This window comes from Neomonachus schauinslandi, chromosome 10, assembly GCF_002201575.2.
Source record: "Neomonachus schauinslandi chromosome 10, ASM220157v2, whole genome shotgun sequence".
Taxonomy (NCBI): Eukaryota; Metazoa; Chordata; class Mammalia; order Carnivora; family Phocidae; genus Neomonachus; species Neomonachus schauinslandi.
Window position 1 is genome coordinate 133,542,011 of NC_058412.1, and position 21,684 is coordinate 133,563,694.

At 45.7% G+C, this 21,684-nt stretch overlaps 2 protein-coding genes across 2 annotated transcripts in view; one reads left to right on the forward strand and one right to left on the reverse strand.

Moving 5' to 3' along the window:
- The window catches only part of LOC110569887 (serine/threonine-protein phosphatase 4 regulatory subunit 1-like), an 80,857-nt gene extending 63,114 nt beyond the window's left edge, over positions 1-17,743 (reverse strand). The window contains exon 1 of the mRNA XM_044918712.1: positions 17,704-17,743. The gene's annotated coding sequence lies outside the window, so the exon portion shown is untranslated. The remainder of the gene's footprint in view (positions 1-17,703) is intronic.
- A 332-nt stretch (positions 17,744-18,075) lies between these two features.
- The window catches only part of RAB22A (RAB22A, member RAS oncogene family), a 55,260-nt gene continuing 51,651 nt past the window's right edge, over positions 18,076-21,684 (forward strand). Inside the window, exons 1-2 of the mRNA XM_021677890.1 lie at positions 18,076-18,361; positions 19,307-19,386. Of these exons, the coding sequence (XP_021533565.1) occupies positions 18,326-18,361; positions 19,307-19,386 (116 nt within the window). The 5' untranslated portion in view covers positions 18,076-18,325. The remainder of the gene's footprint in view (positions 18,362-19,306; positions 19,387-21,684) is intronic.

Genomic DNA, 21,684 nt, shown 5'->3' on the forward strand with positions numbered 1-21,684 from the left:
GGGCAACCATAGCCACTACAAACTGTGTGGCGGGGAGGGGTGTCCTGGAAAGAAAATCAACAGAGGGGGAAGCCTCTGTGTTAAACTTGGCCTGAAATCTAGCTTGACCCCTAAACCATGCATGTTTGTGGCAAACTCTACAGCACAGCTAAGGCTAAGAGAACGGAGCTGAGATTTGGGATACTACCTGCCACAGGAGAGACAGTTAACGGTGGGACCTCATTTAAGTGCCTACTGAAACAAGGGGCACCTGGGTGGCTCAGTCGGTTAAGTGTCTGCCTTCGGCTCAGGTCACGGTCCTGGGGTCCTGGGATGGAGCCTCACGTTGGGCTCCCTGCTCAGCTGGGAGTCTGCTTCTCCCTCTCCCTCTACCCCTCCCCCCCCACTTATTCTCTCTCTCTCTCTCTCTCAAGTAAATAAAATCTTTTTTTTTTTTTTTTTAAAGATTTTATTTATTTATTTGAGAGAGAGAGAATGAGAGACAGAGAGCACGAGAGGGAAGAGGATCAGAGGGAGAAGCAGACTCCCTGCCGAGCAGGGAGCCCGATGTGGGACTCGATCCCGGGACTCCAGGATCATGACCCGAGCCGAAGGCAGTCGCTCAACCGACTGAGCCACCCAGGCGCCCCTCAAGTAAATAAAATCTTTAAAAAAAAAAGTACCTACTGAAACAAAACAAAGAAACCAACACTCTCTGGAGGCATGTAACAGAATCCAGAGATTGTATAGTGCGTTAATAGTCACAATATCCAGATTATAATCCAACATTACTCAATAAACAAAGAAACAGAAAAACATGAACTAGCTAGGAGACAAAAATCACAGAATGACTCCGAAGGTACCCAAATGCTGGAAACACAGACAAGGATGTTAAAGCAAGTATTATAAAGCGCTCACGGACCTGAAGGAAGCACGCCTGCAAAGACTGCAAAGATAAGGAATCTCAGCAAAGACGTGCTAACTACTAAAACACACTGAACAAAAACTGAAGTTGAAACAATATCTGCGACTTAGAAATTCGAGGAGCGGACTTAACTGAATGATCAAATAATGGCAAATTCCCCAAATTTGGTGACAGAAATAAGATCCTTTACCAAGGATCTTAACAAACCCCAAGAAGATATGCATGCAGAAAACCACACTAGACACATCCAAGTCAAACTGCCCATAACCTTGAACACAGCGGAGGAAAGCAACCACGGCGCGCAAAGGATTCGAACGCCCTATACCGCCACACGGGGAGCAGCCAGGCAGAAGACCATGAGGCCACACCTGGGAAGGACCGGAGGGAAACCATCAATCCAGGACGTGACACCCAGTAAGACCCTTGGGAACGATGATGAAAAAGACACTGCCACATCACAACAAAGGGCAACAAAGAATTTATTTGTCACACACCCTTTTAAGCAGAGCCAGCCAACACAGACTATGAGAAATGGTAGGAGAAGTGCTCTGCAGGCTGAGGAGAAAGGATCCCATTTGGAAACTGGATCTTCAAAAGGAATCAAGAACATTGGAAATGGTAAATATGTCAGTAATTTTTTAAAAAACTGTATTTCCTCTTAATTTCTTCAAAAATATGTCCGATAGTCTGGTGCGAGGCAAAGCAAAAATAATTTTGTACTGTGGAATTTATAACATATGCAGATAAACCACATAATAAAAACGATAACATAAAGTAGGAGGGTAATAAATGGAACTCTACAGTGGTCAGGTTTCACCATTTTACATAAAGTGCTGCATTATTAACTCTAAGTAGATGGTTTCTGTCTCCACAGCTAGACGTGGGGACCCTTTAAAACCCCGGGACCGTGTCATATAATGCCTGGCACATAGCAGACACTTAATAAATATTGGCTTCTGTAGAAGTCAGTCTCCCGAGACTTTGATTACCAGGATTCAATTCAGGAGTCCAGCAGCCCCTGAGAAAGTGGAGAAAATCTAGTTTCCACAACGACAAACGTGAGACGCAGCAGCAAGCCACCCCCACAACCTGAGTTACAAAGCAACCAGGACGTTAATTCGCTTCTGCTTGCAAAAGTGAGAGATCTGAGTTTCAAAAAGGAAGAAAGCAGGTCAAAAACTACCCTACAATTGGTGAAGGAAGGAAGAAAGGAAGGAATTGGAGCATTCAATATAAAATGCATGAGTTAATCAAAAATACCCAATCATCCCAAATTTGGGGGAGTCACAGTAAATATGTGAGGAAGGGCAGAGGGAGTAAGGATGTGTAAAGCACATCTGAAACAGTAAGAGATCTGAGTTGCAGGGATCTCTGTTTTGTTTCATTTTAAGAACTACTGGAGCTACAGATTTCGTCTCATACAGAACAAAGACCCACGTTATGTAAATGCAGCTGGCCGGGGGCGTTCTGCATGAATATGTTGCTGGTGGCCACCCAGAGCCAGAGAACCAGCCTCCCCAGCGCCCCAAGTTGGTCCCACACTCTCTGACTGCAGCTCTGACCCCGGCCAGGCGGCCACCTAGCCTCAGAGTATGGACAGCTTGGGACATCATGTCCCCCGATGTGGAACAGGGAAGGCACACTAAGTATCCCTATATCACAAGGCAGGCAAGTTCTTCCCACCCAATTTTCTAATGACATCAAAAAAGTAGCCTTTTGGTGCTAGTATGTCTTGAACGCTTCCCTAAAACTGGCTAATCCTCCTTTTTAATACAGCGCAGGCCTCACGCTCTGAATCTTGGGAAGGCAGCTGTGTCTATCTAGAATTTAAGGTTATTTTATTTTTTATCGTATGATATTTTGGTTAAGTTTCATGTTGAGCAATTGATAAAAGTTTTCCAAATTTGTTCAAAAAAAAGTTATTGATACAAAGAAAAATATAGATGGTATATAAAGCAAAAATAGGAAAAGCAGTTCAGAAATGACTGACTTCTGAAAAATAATGGATTAGTGTAATCCAAGGAAAATATTCCCACTAATAACATCACATTCGTGTGCAAATAATAATGCCTTTTATTTCAAGTACTGAAAATCCTTTTTTTTTTGGTAGAGGTAAACATCTTCCCTTGTGTGGATCAACATCCTGGCCCCTTTCAAAATTAGAAGATCCTACTTGAGTCTAAATTAATGAGATTATCATTGAGATTATTACTATTTACCTATAAATGATATGTTAGATTTTTTAAAACTATTTCATGAAAGCACCAGAGTTTATTAAAGTCTTCCAAGTCTGCCATTGCCGCATTCCCCACGTGAGAACCACTGTAAAAGAGGAAGACTATCAGGTGGTGTTACCTGAACAGCCTGCGGTGAGTGCTTGGTCCCAGGAGGGGAGGGGTCTGGGGTTCTTTCCAGGAAAGTTCTGGCCCACCTTTGCCTCTCTGAGCTCTCCCTCTACACCTTCTCCCCCTCACTGCCCTCTCCTCCAGCCACATGGCTCCTTGCTACTTCCCAAACACTCCAGTCCCTCCCTTCCCTGGCTAAGGGCCTTTGTACTGCAGGGTGGTTCCCTCTGCCTGGAACTCTCCTCCCCAAGATGCCCTCTCTGATAACCTCCTTCTCTTTATTTTTTTTAAAGATTTTATTTATTTATTCATCAGAGAGAGAGAGAGAACACAAGCAGGGGGGAGCAGCAGAGGGAGAAGCAGGCTCCCCACTGAGCAAGGAGCCTGATGCGAGACTCAATCCCAGGACCCTGGGATCATGACCCAAGCTGAAGGCAGACGCTTAATCAACTGAGACACCCAGGCATCCCCTCCTTCTCCTCTTTAAAATCTGCTCATTCACTGTTGTGAGTTCCTCCCTGACCACTTTATTTTGAAATTGCAAGCCTCCCACCTATACCCCACCTTACCATGATCTACGTTTCTATTTTTCCAGAGAAATTATCACCTTATAACACACACAAGTATTTACTTATGTTTACTGTTTATCAGCTGGTTCACTCCCCCACCCAAGCCCCCCCCCCAATCTCTGACTCATTGATATGCCTGGCACACAGTAGGCACACAATTAAAGTTGCTGAACGAATAAATGAATGAATGAATGAATGGTAAAGATCCGCCAAGCTAGCTTGCTATGCCTGACAGTGGCAGCAGCACATAGAATGACTCCTACTTTGATAAAGAATTTTCTAGAATTTACATTTCTAGCCACTGCTAAGAGGGCATATTGTCTGGTGAACTGTTCACAGGAACAAGAGCTGAGGTCTACATGGTGATATCATGAGCAGTCGATTATTCTCAGACCCAACAAGTCCAGGTCACCCACAAACATCAGGAATCTCAAGCGTTCAAGTTAGAAATGAAATATGAAGTAGCAGATAAATAATTCCTTGTTCAATTTTTTTCTCTGTGTTTTCTTATATTTATAAAAAAAAGTTGCCCACTCCATTCATGAACGCTTAATATACTGCAGAAAAGCAAAGCCCTCTCAAGAAAATAGCTTCTAATAATAACTTCAAGCCTTCTTGGCTCAATTTAAAATCTAAAAACCAAGACTGACCCTGACTGCCTTCATCTGCCATCTCTGCCATGACGGACTTCTGAGCCATGGCCACTCTCCGGGTTTCTGCCACACATCAGGTTCACTGGCAAGTTTACACAGGACATTACTAACCCTTTACCAAAAACGAGTGAGAATTTAAAGCTAACAAAGACCAGGAGGCGAAGGGCTTGGAATGACTGCTAGTTTGCTACATCTGGGTGGGCGGCCTCTCCCATCGTCTTATGCTCAGCACCCTGTCCCCATGCTGCACCCCCACGTGCCACCACGCCTCCCTGAACTGTATGGCCAATGTCCCCGGGACTCTGATGCATCCCAGTCAGTGGCTGTGGCTACTACCTGCCCTCCGGAGGGACGGGCCAAGTTTAATAACCCAGCTAATTAGCTAAAAGATATGCATCGTACCTCCACCATCCAACCAAAACCAGGGTGGTTCTACAGCAGTAGCCCTGAGCCCACACAACCCAAGATGAGACTGGCTCCTCTTGATGAGGTCCTGATCAGTGAGCAAAGAATCACATAACCTAGAATCCTTTAACCTGATGCTAGGTAACTAAGTAAAAATTTTTAAAAATAAAAATAAAACCCTCTTCTTGATTTAAAGTTCCACCAGAAAGGGGCGCCTGGGTGGCTCAGTTGGTTAAGTGACTGCCTTCGGCTCAGGTCATGATCCTGGAGTCCCGGGATCGAGTCCCGCATCGGGCTCCTTGCTCAACAGGGAGTCTGCTTCTCCCTCTGACCCTCCCCCCTCTCATGCTCTCTCTCTCTCTATCTCATTCTCTCTCTCAAATAAATAAAATCTTAAAAAAATAAATAAATAAAAAATAAAGTTCCACCAGAAAAACGTATTTCTGGAACCTACAACTCTGAGAAAAAAAAGGATTTATCCTCTTTTATGCTAACTCAAGGGTCATCTACTAAAAATAATGAACAGTGCCAGTATATTCATCATTTAAAACAGTCTAGGGCATGAGATAAATGAGATGAGGATGCTCTAGTGGAAACACAATGGATCCTCGAGCACTCGCCTATGTGTCAATGCTTTTCAAAAGACACCAATCTGTCTTACAACAGGCTAAGCACAAATTAATGTTTTAAGTATAATTGTTAGGTGAATGTGCTTTACAGGTTCAAAGTACAGTACATACAATCTAAGAAAACAAAGAAAAGAAATGATGCAGGCCATTTTGCATTAAGAAAAACATCAAATGATCTAGTACCAAAACAGAAAGCATGTTAACAGCAAACCCACCTCAAACATATTTTCCTCCCATTGCGGTTAACTTCAAGTGACAAGAGTAAACCATAATTCAATATTCGACAGAGTATTGGGGATTCAGAGACGAGAAAGACACCACGGTCCCAGACTCCAAAAGCTCCCCAGGGAACAAAGATCGTCACACACAAAACAACCCACAATACTCAGGTGGCAAGAGCCGTAGGATAAGGTAGAAACAAACCTATAAACTAATCAGGAAGAAACCAGCTCTGCCTGGAAGAGGGAGGGGAGACAGGAGATGCTTCCCTACAACAGTGATACTTGAGCTGGGCCTTGAACAGCAGGTAGGAATTCACCACAAGGGAAGAGAGAAAGAATCTGGGAAAGGGAAAAAGAACATTCCAGATGAAGGGAAGAGCACAGCAGAGGAAAGTACACTGAGCACTGCCTTTGAGCAGTTCAGGGAAGTCAGAGATTTCACACAACGCCACCAACCCCCGACTGAAGAGCCACACTACAACTGGTTTTAAGTGGAAAGGTGAGAAAAACTAAACACAATAAAACATACCCAATGAGCTACCTTTATGGGCCCAGACATGAACAGAGATAGTGACGGAGGCAGATGTTATAGCATGTCTATCCCAGCAAGCATTTTCATTAAGAATCCATTCTCCAGGCGTACCCAGTATTTACGATTCCCCATTCAACATGTCATCCTGTCACTGTAAGTCTATGTGAGATATGCCACCCTGGGCAAGTCCACTTATCCATACGACCCAATATTCTGTCTCTGACACAGCACTAGGGGACATTGGTGGGGAGAACATGACAGATGTGGCCTGCTCTACGTCCATCTCAAAACATAAGAATATTATTGGCTGGTGGTGACCAGGAAGTTTAGCCTATTTGCAAAATTTGTACTTTAAAAAAACCCAGAAGAATGTAGCAATATGGAACTTACATAATTGGTAATTTTATAGAGTTGCTCATTAGCCATTCTTCAATGAACAATTACTAAGTCTTTGTGAGGCCTTAAATGATTTTGCGGGGGAACTAGAGTAACCCATCCATTAATGTGTTATTTCAAGTGGTTTCATTCTTCTTGCTAACAGGCTTGTAAGTATGAATGCAGATTCCTACACTGGGATCATTTCTAATAGCTAGACTAGACAAGCCTGGCCAATCTAAATGATAAAGAACGCTCTTGATTCTTCACTGGCTTTTGGGGGGAACCTGACCCCCGCACACTGCAGGTCCTTGTTGACTTAACTAAATTTCAACAGCAAGTTGCACAACCAAACTTTCTCTATATAAATGCCATTCTCTAACAAGACCCATGCTGATTTATTAGCTCTTGTATGAGCAGATCCATCCAATGCATAATGTTTTATATTGCAAATCTTTGAGGGCTACTGATGGTTATTACCAGCACTACGCAATGGGCTGGCTGAAAAGACCAACTTAATTCATGAGCAGCCGTCCTTTCTATACCATGCATACATGGAAATTCCTCTTTGATTTGTGGCTTTAATCACGCTTCCAAAACCTGTCATTATTTATGACTCTGACTTTTACACTGATGGTCAATGGGAAACATTTACTCGAGTTACCTGATAGGAAAGAACTCTGCAGCTCAAAGCAGTTCGTGTGCTCCATTTTGATATTACACATCTCAATCTTCCTGCCGACTCACCAGGTTGGGGACAGAGCTGGAGTAGGTGGGCGCGAGAGTGCTAGAGTCTACATAGTATTAATGAGCGGAGAGATGATACTGAAATATGCAGTGACTTCGCTAGTCAGACTTAAGGCAGATTTGAAAAGGAAAAAAGGTTGTAAAAGAAAACCAACAACCTTTGGGGTGAGTGTATGTGCACGTGGGTCTCCATTTTCCTACTGTTCAAACTATTTGAAACCATCAAGTAACACTAACCAACATAAAGTCTCTTCTTTACTGACCACCTTGGCCAAACTGCTAAGAAGGGTGCCCTCCTCCCTTTTTTTTTAATGATTTTATTTATTTATTTATTGGAGAGAAAGAGGGAGAGAGAGAGTGCACACATGCGGGAATAGGGGAGGAGCAGAGGGAGAGGGAGAGAATCTCAAGCCAACTCTGAGCTGAGTGCAGAGCCTGACACAGGACTCGAACTCACAACCCTGCCATCATGACCTGAGCCAAAACCAAGAGTCAGAAGCTTAATCAACTGCACCTCCCAGGTTCCCCTGCCCTCCTACTTCTGGAAAGAAGCAAACTCTTCCATGAATGCACTAAGCTCCATCCCAGTCTCATACAATCCAACACCCATTATCTTCTACCCTCTCTTTCTGCTGTCATCTTTCCCTTTAGGGGGCACCTGGCTGGCTCAGTCAGTAGAGCATGCGACTCTTGATCTTGGGGTCGTGAGCTCCAGCCCCAGGCTGGGTGTAGGGATTACTTAAAATTAATTAATTAATTAATTAAAAGCTTTTAAAAATAAAGTCAGTATGTCATCTTTCCCTTTTCACTGACTCCCTCCCCTCAGTCCATGGTTATGCTTTCCTCTATACCTTGATTTTAAAAATCAGCACGTTTTAGAAAATCAAAGTATAACACTATTGAGAAAAGTGTATAGATAACAACTGTCCCACCTGACAGATTTTCACAAACTGAACACACTGTTGTAACCAGCACTCGGCTCAACAAAGAAAATTTTACCAGCATCTCCAAAAGCCCCTCATGCTCCCTTCTGCTCACTATCCTACCCCAAGGGTGACCACTCTCCTGCCTTCAAACAGCCTGGATGACATTAGCTTTGCTTGTTCTTCTACTTCGTATAAATAGAATCACCCAGTATGTACCCTTTTGTGTCTGGCTTCTTTCACTCATCATTACGTTTGTGAATTCATCCACATTATTGGGTGGACTTGTAGATCATTCACTATTACAGCTGCATAGTTTTCCACTGTGTGAATGGAACCACAATTCATAATCCATTGTATTCATGATGGACATGTGGGTAGGTTCCAGTTTTCAACTATGAAGAATAGTGCTATTATCTGATGGGTGAAACAGATAAAGGGGATTAAGAATACAATTATCGTGGTGAGCAGTGAATAATATATAACATTGTGGAATCGTTATATTGTACAACTAAAACTAATATAACACTATAAAATATACTTCAATAAAAAATTTAAAAATAAAAAGCAAAAACAATAAATATATATATAACATGGGGGGACAAAAAAGATTAGCTACAGAATTACTAAGAGAATTTATCCAGAGAGCATAACACAATGTCAGGTAATAGTGCATAGTCAATAAATAATTATTACTTGATTTTTTCCCATAACTACTCAATATATCTAAAGTTTTAATCTATGGATGGAGTTAACAAGGCTCTGAGACCACAAAAGGTACTTAAAGATTAAAAACAAACAAAAGAACAGTGCTATAATGACCATGTCCTTCTGAGAATAATACATTCACATCTTGTTGGGCATATAACCAGGAGGAGAATTCAAATCTTTTTTTTTTTTTTTAAGTTTCCAGAGTAAATATAATAATGCAAATGTGTTCTGGGCTCTTCTATCCAAGAAAAGCAATTGACCTCAATCCTTCCAGCTGCTTCTCCTTGAAAGGGTCTGTTTTCCCCTGCTAGGCTGTGGGCTCGCAAGAACAGTGACCATTCCCAAAAGTATCCAATTACCAGCCAGTGGCTGGAATACAGGAAGTACTTAATAAATAACCACTGAGCTGGAGACTACAGGTGACACTCAGTCCACGTAGCTCCTAATGCCTTCCCAGCTAATTCTGCTCTGGCTTCTGCTCCTTGGCTGCGTTGGAAAAGCTCTCACTAAGTTCACCGAAGACCTTCTAACTACCAAAGCCTGTGGCCTGTCTTCAGGACTCCTCTTCCCCGATGCTTCCGTGGCAAGTGGCATGAACAATCAGCCCAAGCAAAAACTGGCTTCGAGGGTCCCCTGGCTTCTTACCTCTGGGAGGTTTGTTCTCCAGGGCTCACTATTAGAAACTTTTGCTGCCAGGGGCTCCACCCTTGACCTTCTTCTCCTCCAACACCCACCGTGCTGCTCTTATCCATTCCCCTGGCTTCAGCTTCCATCCACCACTAATGACCCTCTTCAGTCCTAACTCTGCTCCAGAACCCTACAAGGGGGCTTTTCAGTGGCCTCCTGGACTATGCCCCCAGGACCTCCTAAACACACCTCAAAAGTAACTGTCTCAGATGGAAAACATGACCTCCACCCTGGCATACTGCCTGGTGTATTTATTCAATGTGCACCTCTGCTTGTCTGTTATGTGCCACCCAGCATGCTAGACCCTAGTGATCCAAGATGGGGAAGACGGGGTCTGATGGACCAGAGCAGGCATCCGGCCACGCCTGGCTTAAATGCTGCCACAGGGTTCAGGGAGGATGGGGAGAGGAACCAGCCTAGCCTGGGTGGTGGGAAGCAGAAGTGCTGCCACAAGGTCTGTCTCTGAGTTGACTCTTCCCTGTTGGAACTATCTATAGACCCCACTCGCTGCTCTGACATCCACCTCCTCCATCGAGACCCCACTGCCCTTGCCTGGGTCCCTGGAACACAACACTTTTTCCATCCCTGGCTTGCTTCTCCACAGTCTGCCCTTTACAGTGTAACTCAGCTCTGGGCACTCCCCTGACTAGAACGCTCCAGGGGCACCCCACGGGCTGCTTGAACAAAAGGCAAACCCCTTATCCTATGAGGGGCTGAAGGCCACACATGGTAGGCCCCCCTCCCCCACTGCTCTACCTCCCGTGTCCAGTGCTCACTGTGCAGCAGATGCACGAGTCCTGGACAACATGAGCCAGTCCAGCCTCAGAGTCTGTGCCTCGTCTGCTATGTCCGGATGCTCCCTCCAGCTCCATGGAGGAACATCTCCATCTTGTTATTCAAACCTTAGAGCGCTTCTCAGAGCTCCAGATAAGCCTCCTCTGGCCACTCAAGGTAAAGGAGCAACTCCATCCCTCCAACAGCCCTGCCTGGCACTTCGGACCACACTCACCTGTCATGCGTCCTGCACCACACCCACCACTCCTGAACTTAGCTCACTCATTTCTGTTGGCTTTTTAATGGCTGGCTCTGTCACTGGACTGAAGCTCCAAGAGAGTAGAAATCAGATTTGTTTCATTCACCTCTGTGTCCCTAAGGCCCAGTGTAGTGCCTGGGACTTAATAGGTCCTGAGTAATTATTAGTCATGTCCATGAACGAATGAATGAACGAATGGCAAGTCCGCCAAAGCATGGCGGTTAAGTACAAATTCTGTAGCCAGACTCCCTGGTTTGAATTCCACCTCTGCCACATGCTAGCTGCGCTGTTTGGGGCAAGTTACTTAGTCTTTTTGTACCCCTGGGAGCCTTGCTTGGCAACAAAATAAAGTCAAAAATACCCGCTTCATAGGGTGTTTATAGTTAAATACTAGAAGCACTCACAGCAGACCTTGGCACAGTATCAGTCCTAACTAAATGGCAGTTCTTGTACCACTGCCTGGGTTGCCCTCCTAAATCATAAGCCCCAGCAACACATCTAGGGACTCCCTACCACCTCTCAGGGTAAGTCTAAACCCCATGACTGGGAAGGCAGATTCTTGTTCTTCATGGGTAGGCCCCCAACCCACCTCCGCAGTCTCTCCCATTCCTCGGCCCTGTATACCCCTGGTTCCCAAGTCCCCAACCTTTTCACCACATGTCCACCTCTGCACACACGGGCCCTCTGCCCAGAATGCCCCTCGCCTTCCTCGGCCTGACCCAACTCAAACGGCACCTCCCTTCCTAGCCCTGGCAGACACGTGGCTCTGTCTTGCCACTCTGCCTGCCTGAGCCCTCGAGCGGGCTGCCTTCTGCACCACCGCTAGCATGCACCTCCCCACCAGGCAAGAGTGTCCCTGAGGTGGGGGCGCCTGGGTGGCTCAGTCGTTAAGCGTCTGCCTTCGGCTCAGGTCATGATCCCAGGGTCCTGGGATCGAGCCCCGCATCGGGCTCCCTGCTTGGCGGGAAGCCTGCTTCTCCCTCTCTCACTCCCCCTGCTTGTGTTCCTGCTGTTGCTATCTCTCTCTGTCAAATAAATAAATAAAATCTTTAAAAAATAAAAAAAAGAGTGTCCCTGAGGTGGAGCCCAGGGCTTCTTCAGGCCCCCATCCTCGGCACCTCCCGCAGGCTGGCACCTGGAAGGATATTACTGGATGAATGACTTTCCAAACATGGACAGCAACCACTTGCCCTCATCTTACTTTTTTCCCCATCAGGGCTCAAATTAAGTGTTTTGAGGGCCAAAACCACTTTCTTCCAGTACCTAGGTTTTGTTCCAAATATTCTGTTTAAAAGACCTTACTTTGGGGTGCCTGGGGGGCTCAGTCAGTTAAGCGTCTGCCTTCAGCTCAGGTCATGATGTCAGGGGTCCTGAGATTGAGCCCCGCATCCAGTTCCCTGCTCAGTGCAGAGTCTGCTTCTCCCTCTCCCTCTACCCCCCCAATCCCGCTCGTGCTCTCTCTCTCAAATAAATAAAATCTTTAAAAAATAAATAGATAGATAGGTAGATATCTTAATTTGTCGGGGTGCCTGGCTGGCTCAGTCAGTAGAGCAGGCAAATCAATCTCAGGATCATGAGTTCAAGCCCCACATTGGGCGTGGAGCCTACCTAAAATAACTAATTAGTTAATTTAGAAATAAAAATAAAATAAGAAATCTTAATTTGTGATGTAGAAAGCCATTTAAAACTCTCTTTTTTAAAAAGAGAAAATTTCAGGGAATCTCTGATGTTCATCTGTTTGTCTCACAGGAAATGGAAAATCGAGAGCAACAAAAGTAAAATGCATTATAATGATCAGAGAGGGGAAGCAAAGTTGATTCTACATCCACCACTCTGACTCTTTTGTTCCGTGCTACCTCATCCTGCTGGGATGACAGAGGTACATGTTTTTATCCCCAACATACCAAGAGGAAAAATGAGATGCGAACTTTGAGCAATATGTCAAGGATTACTTAACAAAACAGAGGTTGTGTAGCAAAAAGCTCAGCTCTTCAAACTGAACCTGGTGGGAAAGACAGCCTATAAAGTTGGCTCAGGTAACAGACAAACTTAGAGGCTCTGATAGAATGAAGTCAAGTTTGATTTAGAACAGGGTTGGCTAACTATGGCCCGTGGACCAAATCCAGCCCACTGCCTGTGTTTGTAAATAAAGTTTTATTAGAAAACAGCCATACCCATTCATTTATGTAGGTCTGTGGGTGCTTCCAGGCTACAATAGCAGACATGACTGGCTGCATCAGACCTTCTAGCCCACAAAGCCTAAAATATTTACTATCTGATCCTTTACAGGGAAAAAATGTGCCTATCCCTGATTTAGAGAATAGTGTGATATCTGGATTTTTTTTTCCATTTCCCAAGTATTAGCATACTCAAGTTCCTATTCCTATTCAAGCTAGTTCACTTAACGGGGGGGGGGGGGGGGGGGGGGGAGTTGTTGTAGCTGTTGTTGTTAATTGACAATCTTTGATTCAAGTTTATCTTATGCTCAGAGAAAAAGTTCAATGGTTTGGTTTTGGGCTCAAATTAATATAGCTTCTCCACTTTCAGGGCACACAGCCTGGCTGTGGTCCTTGAACAGAACATTTTTACAAACCTGGAACAAAGCAGGCAGGTGAAATGGAATGCTTTTTGCTCTGGAGGATGTCTTTTATTCCAGCTTAACCATACCCTGCTCCTTCCAGCACTAAGGTCCAAAGAGTCTGTCTGTATTCCTCTGCCCTAGCTAATCCTATTTTCTATGAAAGTTCAGATATCATTGGTTGGCACCTAGGCTTTCTCATCAATAGAAGTATGCCCTCTTCCGACTTCTTTCATAGATACCTCTTAAAAACCAAACATTTGAAAACACATTGTTCCCTAAATGCTAATATATTCTACCAGTCTGTCTTCGGAAGCTAAGTGCACCCTACAGTAATGTCACAGGGACTTTAGAATTGGGATTCAGCTCTCCAAATCTTTGTACAGATGTTGGATCACATATGAAACTTTTACCTCATTTTTCAAAAATCTGTATTATGGAAATTTTCAAGCACATGCAAAAATAGAGAGAACAGTATAATAAATCCCCATGTCCCCAGCAGCTAGCCTCAACAAGTATCAATATTCTGCCCTTTTTTCCCCATTTATCCTTCTTCCCAACTTTATGCTTGTTTATTGTTTGTTGCAGCATCTGAAAGCAGACCTCATATGTCAAATCATTTCACCCATAAATGCTTGTTTGTTCCTGCAGATAAGCCCATTCTCCTTTGAACAAAACTGTGTTACCACTATCACATCTGACAAAGTTCATAATAATTCTTAACATTTAACTTAACATCTACTACCCAGTCCAAGTTCAATTTCCCCCACTGTTTCCACAAGGTCTTGTTAAAGCTGCCCTGTTCAACTAAGAGCCCAAGTATGACCACATAGTATTTGGTGATCACTCTCGTAGGTGTCTTTTCATCCACAATAGATCACCCTCATTTTTGTTTTCAACTACCACCAGCATATGCTTAGATGCTAATTGGCCAAGCAAACCTTACCAAGGGTAGTACCTCTTCAGGCTGCACATGCTATAAGCAAATTCATAGACCCCGTAGGCACAAACTCACACGGCTCCACTTTCCAGTGCGATCCACCATGGGGACCAATATGCCAGGCCACCCCACACACTTTCTGCTCTCAAGAGAAGGAATTTAGCAAGCTAATTCTCTAAAATTAAATCTTTTCTGTGCTGCAATGGCCTGAAGACTCGGAATGATTTTAAAAAAACAAGGCATCCATTCATTAAGGCTTTTTTTTTAAGTTGGCCAAATTTAATCAAGAATCACAAAGTAAATCAGACTAGCCTTGTAATCCATTATTGTTACGAGTAACAACATTAATTAAACACCTAGCTCAAACAGGACATTCGGTTTTAAAAAGGATGACCTGTCCCTGCCCAAAGCGACTTACAGACTAAATGAAGCAGTTACCACATTACTTACACAAAACACCCAAGGAAGACGCCAGACCTAAAATCACCCAAACTGACATCTATGCCCCTACCTTTAGGTTAAGAGTATTTGTGAGGCTGATCTGGGTGGCAGAATAAAAAGAACAAGAGTCAAAAGGAACAGAGTGTGACTGCTAGTTCTATCATTTACGAGCTGTGCCACACTAGGTAAGTTACTTAACCTCTCGGATTCTCAGTTTTATCATTTGTAAAATAGGAATAATCTCACCTACCTCACAGAGTAGCAGCCATAAACACCGAATCAGAAAATCTTACATGAAAGCCCAGCACTAGTAATGACGACGAAAATAATAATAAATTCATTGACTATAAAACTCATTATGCCAGGCACTAAGCTAAAATGTTATATGGGTACTATCTCATCTAATCCTATCAGTTCTATGAGGCATCTCTTATTCCTATATAATTTTCCAGATGAAGAAATTCAACAGAATGAGTGAGGGATCGATCTGCTTGTCTAATATGACACAGCTAAAGGTAGGAAAGTGGGTCACAGGACCTCAGCGTTCTTGCTGTCAATCATGGCATAATAATGCCTCCCAAATGCCACCACAGTAAGGTGTAAAGGTGGGACCAGGGAGTTTGGGGGGGGCGGTGGGGAACAGGCCTTCCTACTATGGCTATTAAATCAATTATATTGTAAAGTCATTATTTGTATTATATCATAAAGTACAGCACCTCGTAGCTCCCCACCCCTGCTCAAACAGGAAGCCCCTCGAGACTCCCAAAGACGCAATCCTAAGGCATGGGTATATTCAGAGCCATAATGGTGGTTTCCTTCCTTGTTGGGGCAAGTCTTCAGCCATCTGCTACAGATCATTTAAGGCCTTCTCTATTATGAGTCTCAAACACCCAATACTTGTTCAGACAAGGCCAAAGTAAAATCAATTATTTTTTCCTATATAATCTCTTACTTTCTTTTTGTACATATATACAAAAAAAGACTGAAGAAAGCTAGCCACCAGGAAAGAGGTCCAACTGCCACCATGGTTTGAGAAGCCCAACCAAGCCAAGTGGAAAATGTATCTGGACAAGAACTGAGGTCCTGCAACAGTCCCGTCAGATCTCCCGTGTGTGAAGCCACCTTGGACCTTCTCATCTTCCCAGAGTTCAACTGCAAACACATGAAGCTTCTATATCACCCAGGCAACCCACAGAATTGTTAGCAATAATAAAATGCTGTTGGCTTTGGGGCGCCTCGGTGGCTCGGTTGGTTAAGGGGCTGACTCTTGATTTTGGCTCAGGTCATGATCTCAGGGTCATGAGATCGAGCCCTGCCTCGGGCTCTGTGCTCTGTGCCAGTCTGCTTGAAATTCTCTCTCTCCCTCTCCCGTTGCCCCTCCTCCCACTCATGCATGCTCTCTCTCTCTAAATAAATGAATAAAATCTTTTAAAAATAATAAATAATAATAATAAAATGCTGTTGGTTTAAGCCACTAAGTTTTGGGGTGATCTGTTAGATAACTAAAACAGCCAGCAATCAGCTTTTCCAGCCAGGCCAAATATCAAATCTATGAATAAAAGGGGCCTTAATAGAAGTTCACTGATGTTTACCAATAGAAATGTTACATTCCTTTCATTCAAGGATGGCTATTGGCTGAAACACTTATCTCTGTAAACCCAGGGTCTATACTGTACCTGTCTCAACAGTGTTAAATAAATATGAATAATGATCACATTGATAATAATAATGGCAGCTAACGTTTACTGAGTGTTTACATACACGGCTTCACGCTAAACCTTTTATTCATTTAACCTTCACGAAAGCGTTTGAGGTGGAACACTATTATGCCCATTTTACAGATGAGGCCACTGAGGCTCAGAGTGGTACAGTGACTAGTCCAAGATCACAGAGCCAGTAAAGAGCCACACAGGACCTCTTTCACCTTCTGGCCACCTGACTCCAGAACCAGTGCTCCTACCCAACTGGCTTTATTACCCCTTCAAGTGCCATCCTACTTTAATAATGTTGCTTCCTTCTAAAAGAGAGGTCTATAAAGAGTTTAAAACTGTGCCTGACCTGCAGTAAGTTTTCAATAAACGTCAACTCTTAGGATGAGGAACCCGCAGACGGGGAAGGAAAGAGGATAGCAAGCCCTGATTAACGTTAGCTGTCTTGATGGTCGTACAGGCGTCCTTCACCAGTAAGCATCCCAGGGTTTGGTAATTTTCTGTGTACAGTCTGCTCTCCCCCTGGACTGTGAACCCCCTCGAGAGCTGTCCCTGTTTCTGATTCATCTTTGTAGGTCTAGGGCGCTGCATGCTGCACGTGGCCTGGCCCAGAACAAGTAGGTGCTCAAGAAACATTTGTTGAATGGAAAGGAAATGCTTCATCCACCACAAATGCGAACTTGCACTTACAGGATGACACCTCGCCCAGCCAGCAGTCCTTAAAGTGACCCCAAAGAAAAGGAGAGGGCAGGAAGGGACAAGTGAAGGAGAACCAGCCTAGGAATGCCCGCCCCCAAGGGCTCCTTGGGGTAAGAGATGGGGCTGGGCTTGTGGCCAGAACACGTGAGGAGGCCACACGGAGGGCCGGACCTCCCAAACTCCGAAAACTCCCCTCACTCTGAAAAGTCCCAGGGAAAAAGTGGAGACCCCAGGTGGAAGTGTCCCCAACCCCAAGGTGGCCTCGCCTCCTCCCGCCCTGAATCACCAGGACTCGGGACGAGCCCTCCCACACCTTCCCGGCCGCCGCGGGAGCAGGAGGAGGAAGAGAAAGAAAGTGACCGGAAGTCAGAAGTTTCCTAACAACGACCAAAATCCTCCCCCAGGAGGGGAGGGCTCCCCATCCTTGGCCCGCCCCGCCCAGTGAGGAGGGACCGCCACAAGTGCATCCAAGCAGTTGGGGGTCCCGCTCTTCTGTCCCAGCAAGGAGGGCCTGGCCTGTAGCTCCCCACTGGCGTTCCGTACACCCAGAATTCTGTGAGAGGTTCCCAGGGAGGGGCGGGGGCGCCCCAACTGTTACTTACAATCGTCTAAGTCATCATGCAAGTCCACAAAGTACAGAGGGATCTCTGAAAATCAAGAAACACACAGGAGTTACACACAAGGAGTGGGCGCGGCAGGCGGACTCAGGGGCGGGCGGGGGTCCCTGCTAGGGGGGGAGGGGGCCGCCTTTGCGCCCAGGGAGCCAACCCCACTCACCCGCCATCTTGGGATGAGCCAGGAGGCGGGGTCCTCGCGGGAGGGCGGGGCCGGTGGGACGGGGGGCGGGGTCTGATGCTCCGAGCCCCCGCCCCCGGGCGGGCACCTCCCCGCGAGCCTCGCGGCGCCGGCCGGGCCCCGCCCTCGCGGCGAAGGTGGCTGCCGAGGTGGGCGGGGAGGTCAGGTGACCCGGCCGGCGTCCCAAGATGGCGGCGGCATCGGCACCCGGGAGGCCAAGGCACCGTCCCGGCTGCTGAGGCGGGCCCCGAGCGGCTGGCGGCGGACGGGCCAGGCCGAGGGCTGGCGAGCGGACGGCCGCCGCCCCTGCGCGCCCCGCGGCCGGGGCTGAGCCGTGCGGCGGCGGCGCCGGGGGATGCTCGTGCTGGGCCCGGCCTCTCCCTCCTCAACTTAGGGCGGCGGCGGGCCCGCGCCCCTGGCTCCCGGGCCATGGCGCTGAGGGAGCTCAAAGTGTGTCTGCTGGGGGTGAGTGGCGGCGGACGGGCCGCGGGTGGGCCGCGGGAGGCCGGGCAGGCCGGGGACCCAAGCGTGCCCAAGTCCTCTGCGCCCCTTCCCCCAGCCTCGGTGCAGGACCTACCCCGGGACCCTCCCTCCGGCCCCGGGCCATCCTGCCCACCTTGCCACCCACCCCCGAGGGTCTTGCTGGCAGGAGGGACCCTCCCCACTCGTCCCTTCCTGGAGTCCAGGGACTCTTCCCGCCCCCAGAGGGTAAAGAGCCTTCCCTGCCTCTCCATTGCATCTAGGTTGAGAGCAGTTCCTAAATAGTTTCCTACTAAGGTACTAGTTAGAAGTTGGCCAAGTCTTCCAAAGTAAAACCAATGGCAGGTCTTAAGGTTTTACGAGCAGAGTTTGTCTCCTTTCTCATTTGTTTGGAGTTTTTGAACTTGTGGGATACCCGTGACACTTCTCATAGAGTTACTTTCTTGGGGGGATGTTCAAATCAGGAAGCCCCCAAAACTAGTTGGAAGCTTCTGCTTCTTGTCTAGTCAGGGCAACTTTGCTCCTTCAAATCATGCTCTTTTGCCTGAGTTGCTGCTTTAAAGACTGAAAAGGATTCCAATAACTAGTCTTCCCCCTGCCCAAATAGGGCGGGGCTGTGATTTATCAGGGGTTACTCAGGAGTAATTCAAGAGTTCATAGTTTACTTATACATGTTAAAAAGTGAGTGTGTCACGTTTTTCAAAAGGTTCTCATGTCCTTAAAAACTGCAAACCCCTGTCCTACAGTACATTTTGAAATCTCATTACTCCCACTGAATGTTTATGAAAACCTTCTTTATGGGTCCCTTAACTTCTAAAAATTAGCATATAAGATGATTTTTCTAAAATCTTGAGCTGAAGGCCCAAAGTAGTTTTCTTTGTCTGCAAGCAGGTAAACTTATTTGTATTCACCCATCTCTTTCTTTTTCAGGATACAGGTGTAGGTAAATCGAGTATCGTGTGGCGGTTCGTGGAAGACAGTTTTGATCCAAACATCAACCCAACAATAGGGTAAGAGATTAAGTTTATTGAACATATATCTAAACATGTATTTGCAGTCCTTCAAAAATTAAAAGGTGTGTTACGGGAGTGGGGAGGTGTCGCCATTTTACATTCCAGTGCATTCACAGACGGTGGTTTTCATCATCTCTGGAAGAACTTGAAAGTGTACAGTGAGGAGTGGTGTATTGTAGGAAAGTTATCTTTTGATGTGTGAGGGGAACACTTCAAAATAAAAATAATGAAAGTTTTACTTAGTAGAGCATACTTCAGTCTATAAATATGAACAGCATTACATCTTGAAATAAAGCAGATCCTAACACTATTCTTTCAGGCATTCAGCTATAAGATATTTAGATGGTTTTAGTTTCTCCTGAGAGGTAGGGGGTATCCGTCAGACTGGAAGGGCTGGCAAATGGAGATGTGGACGCGCAGGACAGTGCTGTGGGCCCCATCACCACTGCGACCTGTCTGAACCCTTCTCATACATTCCTGCACTAGTAGTAATAATGAATTAATACATTAATGTTGAAATTGTCAGCTTTTCCCAGGTGTCTGGTTCTTTGGATAAGTGAAATTGACTGGCTATAGGTTTTTGCCTATAAGAAAACTTCCAGGGTATTTAAATATTGTAATATTAATACTTACCCTGTGAGAAGTTGTGTTTTATAGGTTTTAATACTGTGTTAGGCTTAGAAAATTAAATAGCTGCTATGCAATTTTTATTGCGCACCCCCCATCAAATGGTTTCTTCCATTGAGAGAAAAGTCTGCCCAATATTTTACAACATCTACATTCGAAGGCATGGAGATGAAACCACCACTAACTTTCTGAAATTAAAATCCCCTTTGATATCCTTCAAGAAAGAACTGGGTATGAGCACATGTTTAATACATGACCTCATCTGCCTCAAGGCCTGCCTACTGCCACCTGCCTGGGAAAGAGAAATGGCAGGAAGTGATAGCAAGTAGTGCTCGTGACTCAGTGAGGAACACCTTTCATACTGGGTCAGAGTTGAAAACCACTCTGAAAGACGAAAACACCTCCTTAGTTAAAAGTGGTCTTTGAGAGATGGCCAGAGAATAGGGAGGGGTATAGCTCCAGCGGCAGTGACAGTGACAGTCCTATCCGGGGTGTCCATGCGCCCATCTGCCAGCCCTCCCAATCTGACAGATACTGCAGTTCCTCACCTGAGTCCCACCCTCTTAACCAAGTGGTCTTGGCTCACATTTCACAGGAAAGAGGAAGATGAGGTTTTCCCCCAGTTTCCTTCCACTTTTCCTTGTGTCTTGTTTCTCAGCCACAGCAGGTGTTTTCCTCCTTTGTGACCACCTCCTCACACACCTGAGCTCTGAGGGGCCCTCCTCAGCAGTTCTTCCTTTCTTCCCCTGCACTGCCTTCTTGTCACAGCCTGCAAACATGCTCCTCTTCACCCTGCTCTACTAAGATAATACCATTCCCCAAGCCTGCCATCCAGTGGTGGCATGCTTGGAAGAGAAGTCACTCCTTCCTCAACTGCTGCTCCCTCTTCAACCCACTGTTGCCTCCATTCCACTCCCACCATTCCACTAAAACCACCCTCCCTGTGTACCAGTTTCCATCTCATTGCCAAACCAAGGACTTTTTCTTCTTTATTTATCCTTTGAGTGCCTTCTACATGCCAGATGCTAGACTGGGTGCTGGTGACTAGGCCAGGAGTCAGCAAACTCTGGACCTTGGCCTACCTCCTGTTTTAATAAATAAAACTTTATCAAATCATGGTCACTCTTGTTCATTCACATATTGTCTCCCCTGCTGTCCAGCTACAATGGCAGAGTTGAATACTTGTGACAAAGGCCCTATGGCCCAGAAAGCTGAAAATATATGCTATTTGGCCCTTTTCAGAAAAAGTTGGCTAGCTCCTAACTTAGATGAACTTGGTTCCTGCTCTCATGGACCTTACCTACAAGGAGGAAAGAAAAACATTCTAAAACTAATGCACAAGAAATGATTTATTTGACCTTTTTCTGTGCTGCAAAGGAGAAACATGAGTGCTCTGAGAGCATGTAACAGGCGCCTGGCCTAGGCCTAAAGGAATGGCCGATGCCTAAGGGAAACAGTGGAAATGTAAAGCACTTGGAAGCCCTGACATTTAAATATTGAAAGATGGGTGGCTTATACAGTCTATAATTTTAGCTGTGTTGGAAGGTGCATGGTAGTACCTCATTCTGGTTTTAATTTCCATGTCCCAAAGATGGAGGGAGGGCAGATGTGCAGAGGGAGGCGGGAGGGGCAGAATGACTAAGTTTCCATTCTCCAAAGAAAGCTCCA